The 14,633-nt window shown below is 35.7% G+C and overlaps 1 protein-coding gene across 4 annotated transcripts in view; it reads right to left on the bottom strand.

Annotated features, from left to right (window-relative positions):
• Nucleotides 1–14,633, bottom strand: part of LOC149791629 (transcription factor CP2-like) — a 103,980-nt gene that overhangs the window by 52,589 nt on the left and 36,758 nt on the right. For all 4 annotated transcript variants that reach the window (XM_089970186.1, XM_089970188.1, XM_089970187.1 and 1 more), the window contains exons 7-9: nucleotides 13,533–13,789; nucleotides 5,866–5,934; nucleotides 3,990–4,031 (exon numbers count right to left, since the gene is read on the bottom strand). In XM_089970186.1, the coding sequence (XP_089826312.1) occupies nucleotides 3,990–4,031; nucleotides 5,866–5,934; nucleotides 13,533–13,789 (368 nt within the window). The remainder of the gene's footprint in view (nucleotides 1–3,989; nucleotides 4,032–5,865; nucleotides 5,935–13,532; nucleotides 13,790–14,633) is intronic.

Raw genomic sequence — 14,633 nt, 5'->3', positions numbered from 1 at the left:
AACATTAAATCGAAGAACTCAATTAGCAATGATGTCAGAATCAGACCAAATACATGTGACTTCAGGGCGCTCTCATAGCTGCCAACCCTCCAGGCTCGTAATTAGTGAAAATAGGGATAAAAATTAGTGAATTTTGACAATCTTCAATTCCGGGAATATTTGTCGTCGGAACAAAATGTTTAGCATGGTCTCCAGCTGATAAAGGTAGATTGTGTTCAACAAGAAAACTCACAAACAATGCTTCAGTGGTGTTACCTTGCAGGTCTTAGGTTGATGGCTTAAAATATTCCAGAGCTGAAATCTGCTGCGAGTTCTTAATTCTCCCAATCTCTATGTGCTTCTTGCTACTAATGTGCTTCCTCATATCGTGTCTGCCATCATGCCCAATGCTAAAATTTGTGACACACTGCATGCAAAAAGCATGATGTACATAGGTGTTTGATGGCTGAATGCACTGCCAATTTTTTGTATATTCCAAACTAAACTTCACTTTTTGTGCAATACATTTCTTTTTCCTTGTTGGTGAAGACATTTTCAAGATGCAATGCCGAATGATAATTCAAATCAGTGTTTGAGGATCATGCATGGAGCAAAATTCCAGTTTCTCTCAAAAGCTTTTGTAAAATTACTCTTATACATATAGATTAAAATACGCTAAAATACTTGCTACCGAGCCAACTGTACCAATCAGCTATAGTTCCACTAATATTGCAACCAGCAGTACCAGACCATTTCGGCAACTGCCAATATCATTACTAGCACTTAACCCTTTACCTCATAGAGCATAGTGACAAAGTGCAGCTCGCTATAAATAGAACACATGTTACCTAGTCGACCGCATATGCATAGCCTGCCTGTGAACTGTTAAGCAATGTAGTGTATGTTACGTTTAACAGCAATTTTAACCATTTTACATTTTTGGTACACATCTATTACATGTGGAACAATTTAAGAGTAAAGTCCAATTGTTATAGGTGTGTAATTATTTATCACGGAAGACTTTGTTATGTGCTTTAAAATCTGGAGAGAATTCATTCACCGTCATGTCAGTGAGGCCGTGTGACCAACCGTAGCTGCCATTTCTCATACTCGAAATTTACAAGTTTTTCGTCTGTGTCTACATCACTAAGTCATCTAAATTTGATAATTTATAAAAACTAATTGCAGCCTATATCAATATCAGAGCCTTTACCTAGGTTACTGAATCTTTCATAGTTGTGATTCTAATCATGAAAACTTCGTAAGTACTGAATGAAATCCGCGACCGCCATTTTGGAGCGTGGAGATTACGACCCAGTTACTTTAAATAGCAGATATCGACCAGTACATAAACAGTGACCATGTGACCTGACGTAATTCACAGAAATGAATGTAGTATCTAATAAGGGGTTTTCCCCAAAGGTGGCGCTACGAAAACCGGCTTAAAATGGCTGATGTTTACAGCAGACGTCAAAAGGCGCTTCTATGGTACTTTTGTAGAAGTGTCAAAAGTCGCTTCGATGCGACTTTTTGTAGAGGTATCCAAAGACGGTTGTATGAGGTAAAGGGTTAACAGGAAATCAGTTATTTTTATTAAAGATTTAAAATAATTGAGAGTTGGGGAATTCGTTATGTTTTTTTGCATGCGGTGTGAATCCGTGAATCGCTGAAAAAGTCGTGAAATTCGTGCCAAAATCGTGAGGGTTGGCAGCTATGCGCTCTTCATCACAATTGTATATACCAAACCCACTGAGACAGGTCCAAATGCGGTTAATGGTTGCCATGCATATTTCCTGTTCACAACTTATGGTGATTATTAGTTAAATGAAATTGTTTTGTCAAGCTTATCTCTAATAGAAGAAACTTTGTCATGGAAGAAATTTGCAAACAGATCCAGAAGGTAGACCAGAAAGATGGTTGTTGGAAGTGGTGTACATTTATTCATTAACATTAACGTATCTGCCAGCCTATAAGTTGATGCGGAGGATAAGTCGAATCAGCAAATTTGGCAAACTTTCCATCCTTTATCCTTATATAAGTTGATGCCAAGTACAAGACAAGGCCAATAAACACCTCGGATTGTTTTTCACTTTGTTCCACACAGCATCGTGAATTTTATCCTACCTGTAATTCAGTAACCTTTCCAGTCAGGATCATTAAATGTAGCTAAAAGTATACCTAATATGTTTCACAAGAAGTATTTTAAATGTATTATGTACTTTTAGCTACATATAATGGTGCTGACCCAAACATTTACTGAGTTATAGACAGGATAAAACTCATGATGCTGTGTGGAATTAAATGTGAATAACTTCTTTTTTCATAAATATAAAAAGTATCATTGTATTCTATCTGAGATTACCAGCAATAGGGAAATTGCATCCTTAATACTAAAATGCATCTTCCGGGGGGGGGGGGGGGGGGGGAGAGAGATACAGAGAGAATGATGCATATGTATTCCATTGCATTTTTCTTTTTGCACCTCATGATCAAAATAACATATGGTCCAATACAAGAACGAGAGAGAGAGAGAGAGAGAGAGAGAGAGAGAGAGAGAGAGAGAGAGAGAGTTGAGTCCAACTGCAAACAACATAGATCCAGATATGATATAGCATAATGCGCCTGCATATCAGTGTCTGTGTTGTTTGTTCCACTGACTCGTCTAATAAATGAGTATATATGGTAGACTAATTGGATTGATACAGAAAAATACTGCAATTGACTTCCTGGATGTATCACACCACCCTGGGAATGCAATTTGGTTCTGTGACTGCTTCTAAAGCCTGAGCGCTCCTCCCTATGAAGTACTTCTTAACTGCTTCTCTTTTTAGCAATAATGGCCAGCATTGCATTAAAAAAAAGGTCTATCCCTTACAGATTCTCAACTTTAAGATACCTTTCCACACTGTTCTTCAGAGTTTTACGAGATCCTGGCTCATAATACTCCTTATTCCAATCTCTCCCAGAAAGGAGCTTAAATCAAAAGATATGTTCTCGATGACAGCATTTTATCTCCCTCAACCAACAGTGAACATTACACATGTCTTGTTTAATGGACCTCTTCATGTTTTGCTGATTGATGAATCTCCTCATTTTCCCACCTCAACATCTCTCCCTGACAAACTTTCTTAAGATGGGTTAAGCGGTTCTTCACTTTTTTCAGCAGAAAGACCAAACACATGACACAAGTCACCAGTAGTGAGTACCAAATGCTGACACGTCTGTTTACCAGTAGAAACACTTCCTCTAATGAGTGGAGCCTTATTCATTATAAGAAAATTATTTTCCATATAAGAAAAGTATTAATTTTTTACTGAACATGTTCAACATCACAAAATACTGCATATTTTGAATATGAGGGAAACATAAAGGATTATGGATTATTTAACAAGGATAAGATTTAACATCTTTTTATCCAAAGCTAGAACACTCCGGTGGCCTGGTGGTTAGAGCATCCACATCCAATGCAGGAGGTTGTGGATTCAAATTCCGGCTGAGCCATACCAAAGACTTATACAAATGGTACTAACAGCTGCCTCGCTAGGTGGTCCGCATTAAGAGGTTAGTGTTAGAACTGGTCAGACCAGAGTAATGATAATGTGACCGGGTTGGACATCATGATACATGTCTGAAGCACAATGCCACAGTGCTAGATATCACTATAAACTGCCACAATGCAGACATCATAGTGATATGACTGACATTTTTTTTAAGCTACATTAAAAAAACCAAATCTCACACACATTCAAAAGCTATCTTTTAAAATCTTTTTACACATGGTAATATAAGTATACCTTTTTTAAATTTTCAAGTTTGCATTCCATATATGAATTTACATTCTTGACTATAAAATGCAGTCAGAAAAAATACTCATTCGTCATTTTTTGTATTGTGCATATTCTGATTGTTTTGGACATGTAACAACAAAAACAATTTGCTAAGCTCAGAAAGCTGGTCAAGAAGCACAAACAATATCCTGCAAACAAGCTACATAATAATAGGTCTCTTACCTCTGTTAAAACTGTACATTCATAAGATGGTTGGAACTTTTCCTGCAATAAAAAAAAAAAAACAAGTAGTCTTGAGACTGCTCACCTCTCTGACATCTACCCTGAAACCAAATATCACAGGACTTCCCCAAGAAATATGGGATAGTACTACAAATTTCAAATGATTTTGTTTTAAACTGCTTCCAGTTCTCTACACTTTGAGCACTCACAGACTGTTTCAGAGAAGCACACACTCTTCAGTAAAATGTCAACTTAGAAACAGACAGTGTGCACACACAAGTTTCAAGTTAATGCAGCTAGTGCCTTGCTAATCAGAGTTTCTTCTGACCCTTGTCACCCCAACTCGGACTACTGCCTTGCCAGTTATTTTCAATATGGGAAATCACATCAATGGATGACCTGGAGAAATAGCTGCAACAGCCCATTTTCAACTGATTGCAACAAAATCTAAGACAAATATATAAACTGAAAAAATTAACATAATGAGTCAAAGTAACATTTTGTTTTAAGAGGCTCAGAAATGAGAGTGAGAAAAAAAATCTATCAAATGATGAAGTGATACTACTGATATTATTAAAATGACTTCATCAACTAAGTTACTTGTTGGATTAACAAACTGTCATGACAAATGTCCAACTTCATGTCAAAACTTTTCTATTTTTAACACAAACATGAATCAGAATTAACCAAATTACCAGATCCCAAACTGATTAAAAATGAGATTTCTGGGCAGCATAATGGAGATCTGACATGCTTGCTTGCAAGTACATGCATGGCCTGGTGAACTTCTGATTTCCAGGTCCACATTAGGCAAAAATAAAAATAATCTTTCATCTTGCACATGTTTTAAAATTACAGTAGGCATTTAGGCATTTTTTTAAAAACATTATATATATACACCACTCCCTCAATAACTCGTGCCCTGATAAGTCATGAAGCCGCACATAGCACAAGCTCAGACATGGATCCCATTTTTTTTTAAACCAGAAAATACCCAAACATTAATCCCCGTTTGTTGAACGTGAAGAAAATTACAATCAAAATTGGAAACTGAAATGCTGATATATCACTCATTTTATGGTAAAAACGGTAAATAGGACCTGGAAATTTTAATCAACATTATGATACTATCAACTTTTAATAGTCATATAATTTGTTACATTTTCTTTTCAAATGATATTTTTAGTACACCATAACTGAAGATATTAAAGAAAAATTTGATCAATGAAAATGTCTCTTACGCATTGTGTATGAAGTATATTAATATTTAAATGCCAATTAAATAATTTTTATTAAGTGATATTTGTGTTTTAATTCAATCTTTTAGTTCCTCTGAAGTGTAATCATCATAAATGCAATGTGTATTTAAATGTCAAATGTGTCAATCTACCATAACAGCGAGCATTTCTCTGAGAACCTAATTAAGTGCCGACTGTATTTGTTGTATTGTAGCACTGAATTAAAAGCTGGCCTCCACTGTATTCTCACATTAAATATGTCTTTCAAATCAAATAAAGGAGGTGGAATAAAAAAAAAGTTAAAAGGCATGTAAATCCAACATACTGAAAATCTAGCAACCCCTATCGCATGTCAGGTGAACTCACTTCAGTTGATCAATCGAACAATGTTATAAATGTTATTGTAGCATAATTAAACTACCTTAAACTGATTCATTCATAATTGTGATCAATGATAGCAAGACAACCAAGCAAAATGAATACTTCGTAAAATAAAGAGCTTGGTTTCACAGGTACGGTCCTTTGGGTTTCAGAGAACTGAACTGGCACTAAGAGATATCCTGAACGATATCTTTATGGTTTCCTAATCTCATATATATATAAAAGTGTTGTAAAAAAAATGTGTTTATTCTATTTACCTTTTCTGCTTCAGATCTTTTGTCCATCTTTTCTCTATCTGTTTTGTGCTTTCTGTCAGCTCCCTTGGGCTGAAAAGGAAAAACTTTATGCATTGATCAACTTGGAAAACTTAATCAATCTGGGTGCCCTTTTAGGTAGTGAGGTAGTGGGTGAAATAAAATGAGGGACTTAAATTTGTTTAAATGCCAAAATTTGAAGGATGAATGGCAATTTAAACATTTTCGACACCTGTGTTAACCATCATCAAAGACCAATCCTACATATGATTTTTACTATGTCAGGAGAAACAACCATGAAACTATGCCTTTAAAAACAGTACACTGTGAAAGTAAGCCTCATTGTAAGTTCTGTGAAAATAAAGTTGTACGCAACAACAAAAAAATACAATACAGCCATGACTATCTTGTTACTAAACTTTTTAGTAAATAAAGACTGAAATCATGTCCCTCAAACATTTTAACATATACAAATATACTGTATTATCAACACTTCAATCATCTACACCATTCTTATATCATCATAAAGTTTGGATGAACGTGATTCTATATTAAGAGATGAGCCATTGTGGTTCAGCCATTAAAATGACTAGCTCGTGACCAGATGGATGCAGTTTTAATCCTAATCGGGTCAACATGCATCAGCTACCATGATGTATCACTTTACATTAATTGCCTTGGCACTAAATAACTTGAATGTGCAGTAAAAGGTCAAACCAAACCATCTACAGACTGTGATCATACACAGTTACTATATACAGATAATGCTTGATTTATGCTAGTTTGATTTATTCACTTTCATTTTAAAGCCATTTACAATGAAGAACAAGAACAAACATTCAACTTGATCCACTTTTTCATTTTTATGCCAATGCTGGTGCCATGTGCTGTGTGATCTCTCATACATGTATTTACATTACTTTCAATTTATACCAATTTCATTTATGCCATAACCTCAAGAACACATCTACAGTTGCATAAAACCAGCATCACATGTACAGATTAACACATTAACCCCTGGAGGTTTTTGTCGTTTTCGCCTGAAATTCAAGTAGGAAACACATTTTGAAAGCTATTTCTGAATACATCCTAATACATCAACTTCCAGGTGATTTTCCAGTAACCTAATGCCTAGTTGTGTTAGAAACATCATTTTTCATTTGGCTATTTGGCTCGCACATGAGCAGAAGAGTAAAAGTTGGGGGGGGGGTTGCTTAATGGACCCATTATTTTCTTACTGAGACCACTCTTTATTCCAAATGCCCATCTTATTCTACTTTTTGCAAAGGTGTATCTGTCTGTTTGCAGTTCATACCAGCCTGCCTTAGATCTGAGATGAAAAAGTCTAAAATCCAGACACAAAATCAGATTCCGACCATGGGCGAAGTTTGGGTGGACAAAAATCGAGTCCAAAAAATGAGTTTTTTCCCTCTGTATTTTGTAGTACAGCTAGAATTTCCAGATTATTTGGTATCATTGTAGAGCTACATCTGTCTACCTTTCTATAATACCACCCACTTTAGTATATCATACATGACCTTGATGCTACAGAGCTCGGCAGTAGGCTACTACCTCCTGCCAAGTAAACTCGTCACCAGGGATTAATGTGTTAACACTCACAAGACCTAAGTACTGATAGGAAAATTAAAGACAGTAAGTGACTAGTCAACTTTCTTCTGTTTATGACCTGTGCAGATATAATTATAACACCAACTTTTGTACAATGTCTCGCACCATCATGTTAGACTTGAATTTTATGGAGAAGTGACTTCTCCTTTTGGACAGAACAGGGACAAGTGGGAGCTAAACAGGGACAAGTGGGACAAAAGCACGAAGCAATATATATACATATATCTGCGGTTTCTTATTTTGATTATGTTCTTAATTTCCCAGCATGCATTTAACAGTTTTACACAATACCTTATTCAAGTTGAAAAATCTGTGTTATATATTTATTATCAACACATTTTGTATGTGTATACAAATTATTATATTCATACCCATTGTATTCATACTTGTAGTATTATATGTGTTTGGATCGAGGTAAATTCAGTGTATTTTAGCCATATGATTTAGAAAAGCACAGCAGAAACTATACATTGTAATTACTTTAACTGATGGCAGTAACAAGATTAGAGTCTTGTAATTGCAAGTTGGTAATAATGCCTAATAAAGTACCACTTAATTATTTTATTCTCTAAATGTTTTGTGTAAAATAGCAGTCAAAAACATTTCAGGCATACTTTAAAACAACCCCTACAACATGTAAATTGAAGCAAATGCACAAGTGACTTCAAACCATACTCTTCATCCTGATTTCATTGTTCCCAATAAAACATTACTGTATCTTTCATAAACAACAACCTGAAGCATTAAAGTCAATATATAAATGAACTGGACCCTTTTTTCCAACTGAACTCATCCAAGAACACGTGTTGCACCATGTGAGTGCATCTATTTTTAGAAAGAGGGTTTTTCTTAATATAACTATTCAACTTTCTAGCCTCGTTACAAATAACTGGACTGCATAGTTATGGTTTTATTATTTGCCTATGTACTGGTAGTAATGACATGCATTGGTTAAATAGTATTTGCTTCGCTACTATATAGATTTTTCGTATTTCACGTTTCTGACATACATTATTAAATATTTAGGCTAAATCTTCAATCACATAATATTTAAACCTTGTTTTCATTAAATTATATATTTTCCTGAATCTAATTGTCCAATTATTTACGAATACAGACAATCTAATGAAGTGGTATATCACAGGTGATGTCCGCCATTTCAGGCTCACTTACAGTTTCAAACTGATTTCATAAAGAAAATAAAGCAAACACGGCTGTTAAAATCTCCATTTTTAAAACAGCAATAAATGAGAAAATGCTCTTTGCTGATAACATTTTTAAAAAATTACTATTTACATATTGATGTTTAAATTTCAAAACAGAATTTAGTGTATTTTCATCACAGTACAGTAGGTCCAGCTTCATGAAATCGAGCAGTGATAATTAATTGGTATCAACACCACATAAACACATTTTGCCTTGAGTTACAACACTGCCAGAACATCCTGGCTGCAGTGAGGGGGGCATCTCAAAAGCTGAAAGCTACAGTCATTTTCAGTCTGAAAAATCAGAGGGTGAAGTCGTTTTCACTTTCCTAACAAAAGAAGGCAAAGTTTACATTTTTCAGGCGATTTCGTCACCCACTTCACCTGGTAGCATGACCCCTGATGCATATTTTGTCAATGCAAGCTAAAGAACTATGTGACTCAGGCTATCCCACAACCTAAATGCAGCACAGGTAAACTACTGTTTGCATAGTATTAGAAGGACCTTGAGTCGACCAAAATATGGGACCTGTCTGAAGAGGAAGCTGGATTGCAAGGGGCAAATTGAGGAAAATTTCAAAGCATATCATCACACACTTGCTCATGGATTAACTTTAAATTACTTTCAATGAATTGTTTCAATACCTAATGTTATATTAAAGCAATACTTCGATAAATATATGTCAAATGTGTGGGATTTGACTGTCTCTATGAGAAAAGTCTAGCTTCTGAAATAGTACATGCAAGCAATCAGTTCCCTGCTGAAGGAGAGCTTTTTTTTGCTACAAGTAAATAGAGACTTCAGTTTGATACATGACCGCTTTGTATCTGCATCTATTATGCACAGCTCATCTGTATATACATTCAGCCACAAAGCAAAGTAGATCCAGATCTGCCATCACACAATACTCTGGCAGATCATTGTCTGTGATGTTTACTGGAAATCACCAACCAGATTTGCTGTCAGATAAGGTGCCAGCAGATCAGGGTCTGCAATGTTCAGTGGAATCACAGAGATGACAAACTGCACAAATCCATAATATGCAGGGTTCCCAGCTTTCTGAAGCAAAAATGGCCAAATCTTTCCATGGTTTTTTCCTGAAGGAAACTAACCTTTACAAGATTCACTCTTGACCATTGCAGAAAGGAATCAAATATCAACTACAATTTAACCTGGGCAAAAATGCTTTTTTAAGAATAAAAATCAAAAGCTGTTTCTATTTTGACATTCCCATACCATCTGAATTAGACATATGAACAGGAACAAAAATATTTAAATTTACAGAACCAGAATGTTAATTTTACCAGTTTACTCTGCTTCACTGCACATGTATCAGGACAGGTTTTTAAATAAGGAGTTTTTAGAAATTTGGCAAAAAGACCGTAACAAATATAAACCTTTATATATCAAAAGAGGGACCAAATATTTTTTTTAAATCCACACATGACTAGTTCCTCATTGTTTATTTTCAACATAATATGACAATGGAAGAAATATATAAGGCAGTCATTATCAACGACACCATGTGGGATTCTGCATAAATGAACTGCCCAAATCTAATTATTAGATTTCTATGCATTTAGTATGGTCTACTAGCAAAATCTGCAGCAAAGACAAGTTGAAGGTGGCAAAGGTTACTACAGACAACAATACTTAACAAAGTGTTACAAGTATGAACTACCAAATAATAAGTAAAGATATATCAGAATACATTTTTGTTAACTTTACATGTCAAATGGGGAACTGGGGACATTAAACTTTATAAATTTCCTCTTAGGTATGTTGGACTGGAGTCCGTCAGTGACAAAATTTTGTGTTTGATTCTGGATCGAATGGATAGCCAGTGTAGAGTACAGAGCAGTGGGGAGGTGTGCTCTGATTGTGGTACTCTAAGTATGATCTGAGCAGCAGTGTTTTGAACTTTTTGAAGTTTCTGGAGTAGATATTGAGATGAACCAGACAGAATTGAGTTACAATAGTCCAGTCTTGGAAGTACTCATGAACAAACAAGTGTTTTAGTGGCATAATGCAATTCCACTTATAACATAATGGCAGCACGGCTTCCATTTTTTAATTTACAATGACCTCTCTTTTCAACATCCTAAATGCATACTGTCAGAAAAGCTGATTATTTGTATCCCTAGCAGATTATATGAGCAAGAGGTTAGTTACAAAGAAAACTGATGACATTGAAATTTCAATGCACATTTTCTGTGGGGAAGTTTATCGAAAAATTTGTTAACATCATCCCCTTAAATCGTGATGTTATTCTTGGGACCATGAGCATCACATTATAATGGGTTTTACCTGGATCTCATCAATTACTCATTATGTATTTTTCTCTGTGATAAAATGGAAGCGGAAAATTCCGTTTTTCCCCTGACTGATCAATATTCACAAAAAAATAATGAACTTTGCCCAGTCAGTAATGACTGCTCTGGTGGCCTAGTGGTTAGAGCATCCACCTCAGATGTGGGAGGTTGTGGGTTCGATTCATACCAAAGACTTACATAAATGGTACTAACAGCAGCCTCGCTTGGTGCACAGCATTAAGAGGTTAGTGTTAGGACTGGTTGACCTGGTGTCAGGATAATGTGACTTGGTGGGACATCATGCTACATGTCTGCAGCGTAATGCCCCAGTACTAGACATCACTATAAACTGCTGCACTGCAGACATCGTAGCGAAATGACTGAAAAATTGTTAAAGCTACGTTAAAAATCCAGATCACACACACACACCAGTCAGTAACAAACATATTCTTTACCAACATTTTCCCACTTTCCTTCTAGTGTAGGGACCATGTATTATACACCAGCATATCAGGGTTTGCCATGTTGATGGGAAATCACAGTTTGGACAAATAACACTGTTCAAAATTTGTCATGACATAATATGTCAGCAAATAAGGTCTTCAATATTCAATGGATATCACAGATGGGACAAACTGTGTTGATCAAGACCTGATATCACATAATACACTAGCAAATCAGTGTATTGCAGTATTCAATGGAAATTACAGATGGGACAAACAGTGTAGATTCAGATCTGCCACCACATAATATGAAAGTATATCCAGGAAAAACAGCATAAATCCAGGTCTCCCATTAAATAAGAGGGTTCTCAATAGATTACAAAACATAAGAGTCAGTGGACCCATGACTCCAAAATCTCAAAAGTCAGAACTGAAATCTTGAGAGTCAATTCTTTTGAACAGTCACGAGCCAATAGCTGTGATTTCTCGTAAATGGTGGAAACAAATGCTGTTTAAGATATCTTGTCTCATGCTGAATAACGAGAAATACTTGTACAGTATTTTGTAAGAAACATACAATCTGGTTTTTGGGAAATGATGTGTTACTGTGTATATATTCTGTATATGAAACAGACAGGATTATTTTATACTTTATTATATTTTTAACTTCTCAACATATGCTATTATGATCTGCTCAAATCACTTTATATGCAAAAATATACCCATACAACTGTGAAGGTTATATATTATTCAGATATAGAGGATGTATATCGTAGAATTGCCAGTTCACTCCACTTGTTCTTAAATTTTCTAACAAATTTCAGAGATTGACTCTACTTCTCCTTCTCCTCAGAGCAGACACTATCTTTGTTTCTTTCGAGTCTGAGGGTTAGAAAATTCATCACTGGCAGGTCATTTCCAAGACTAAGACAAAAAGAAAATATACCTCTTTATGCCATTGTGATTTTAAAGTCAGAGGTATGCACTGAGTGTTATATCCATTAAATTTCTTCTGAATGATGCAGTAATTAAAAAGCTTGAGGTTTTAAACATTTTGCTGATTGAAGCAAATTAATCACCAATAAAACATAATGCCATGCTGAACAAACAATGACTTCGTGAAAAGCCATATATTTCCATTTTGTATGATTATAATTTAAAGCACAAACAAATGCCAATAATTAATCAGAAATGATTCCTAAGTTTTAAACATTCCTCCAAATGACGCAAATTAATTGTCAATAAAAATACTCAAGTTGGTCCACACCATGACAACCTGCTTCACGAGCCACCACTGCTCCAGTTCTGACCAGTTGATTATAATCTGATGTTCAAACATACCAATTCTGATATGTGATCAAAAGGCAGTCTATTCGCACCATAATTGTTTCCTCTTCTGCTATCATAAACTTCAAACATAATTTCAAAACAATTCAACCAAATTCAGTTGCACCTAAGCGCTATCTCAGCCAAGTTCATATATATATTCCATTGGTGCAATATTATTGGCAGTCAAAGTTGTCAACTGTTCTCAATCAGATGTCAATCACTGCCTCCTACAGTAAATTTGTTATGGACAGTGCACTCTAAGAAACTAAGCCAGAGGTAAATCTGGGACAATTAAGATTGATGCTCCAGCCAAAACCTATATACATCAAAAAGATGCATAAGTCAGAATTTCAAAATGGGTCATACTTAAATACCATGTAACAAAACCAGAGGGCACGCACCCTGCATAATACATCAGCAGATCAGGGTCTATGATATTCACTTTAAATCGCAACGTGATAGCATTTTGGTACCATATGCAGAAAATGATTTCTTGATAATGAGATTGGATAATATTTTTCTGTAATGTATGCATTATCAACACATTTAAAGATAAGATAAAGCATTGCACAGAAAGAATCATACCTGGATTACTCTGACTTGGCAAGATGGCAGTATGGTACACATCATCCTCAGAAGAATTAGGTTTGTTGATAACAGGACAATTTTTTCTAAAAATGTATGCATTATCAACAGATGCAATCACCTTCTAAAACGCTCTTTATAAAACATTAAGCATACAGAATAATACCTTGAACACTTTGACTTGGCAAGATGCACAGTGTAACATTTTAGAGGGCTGATCATCCTCATATGTATAGGTCTCTATCTGAATACGGAATGGCACACCCTTCTCTCCACCATGCTTCTTTGGTGTGAACTCAGTACTGATGCAATGCACTTTAACATAAACCCCAGTCTCTTTTGTAGGGTCCCATATGTATTCTGCTGCATTTAAAGTAAGGGGGCTCATTGAATAGTCAACAATTCCATAGGAAAGAGGCACATCTGAAAGAAATATTGATAAAAGAAATGATATTCTCAATGATAAACAGTTTAGTAAACCAAGATGATTGTATATAAACTCAATACAATGTATAGTACTTCCTCACTATGATGTGACCACCTTATGATGAATTACATGATACCCAAAATTTTACAATTTCCTACAGTGGTGTCCATGGTCAATCTTGCCTTAGAGATTGTTGTTGTGGGGTTTAACGCCATTTTTCAGCACAAGATAGGCTATACATGGTGGCCAGTATTAATAGTGGAGGAAGAACCCAGGAAAACCCTGGAAAGAACCACCGACCCATGAGAAGCTACCAACAAGCTTTCTCACATACCCACACTGCCTGAATCCGAGACTCAAACCGGCGCAGACAGAGGTGAGATGGCAGTGATCCGTAATGGATAGCGCTTTAGACCACTCGGCCACTCTGGGTCCCTTGCCTTATAGAAGGACCCAAGCTATAATGAAGGACTTTAAAGTGAGGGAGTACTGTACTTCTTTTAGCATGAACAAGATAAATGACTCTGATACATTAGTGAAGCACACAGTAGTGAATATTTAATATCTGGTTGGAATGGATGTTTTTCTAACAACATGGAGACATTTTCACACACACACCCCTCCCATGCATACATCCCTCAGAAATTCAACAATCATATAGAAATTTAGTATCTCCCACCCACACTTTACACACACAAACCCTAACATACTCTCGCATGAACAAACCATGTGTTCTAAGGGCCAACAGTGCTCAGCAATGGCTAATGATGCTGGCAACCATACTGCTGTTAATCCAGAAGGTTTAACATGCAAACTGTAGCCTCATAATAATGCGGTGAA

Source organism: Sinohyriopsis cumingii, chromosome 9 (assembly GCF_028554795.1).
Source record: "Sinohyriopsis cumingii isolate HCF-2022 chromosome 9, ASM2855479v2, whole genome shotgun sequence".
Taxonomy (NCBI): domain Eukaryota; kingdom Metazoa; phylum Mollusca; class Bivalvia; order Unionida; family Unionidae; genus Sinohyriopsis; species Sinohyriopsis cumingii.
The sequence above is the reverse complement of the archived record's forward strand: the minus strand, read 5'-3'. Positions and strand labels throughout refer to the sequence as shown.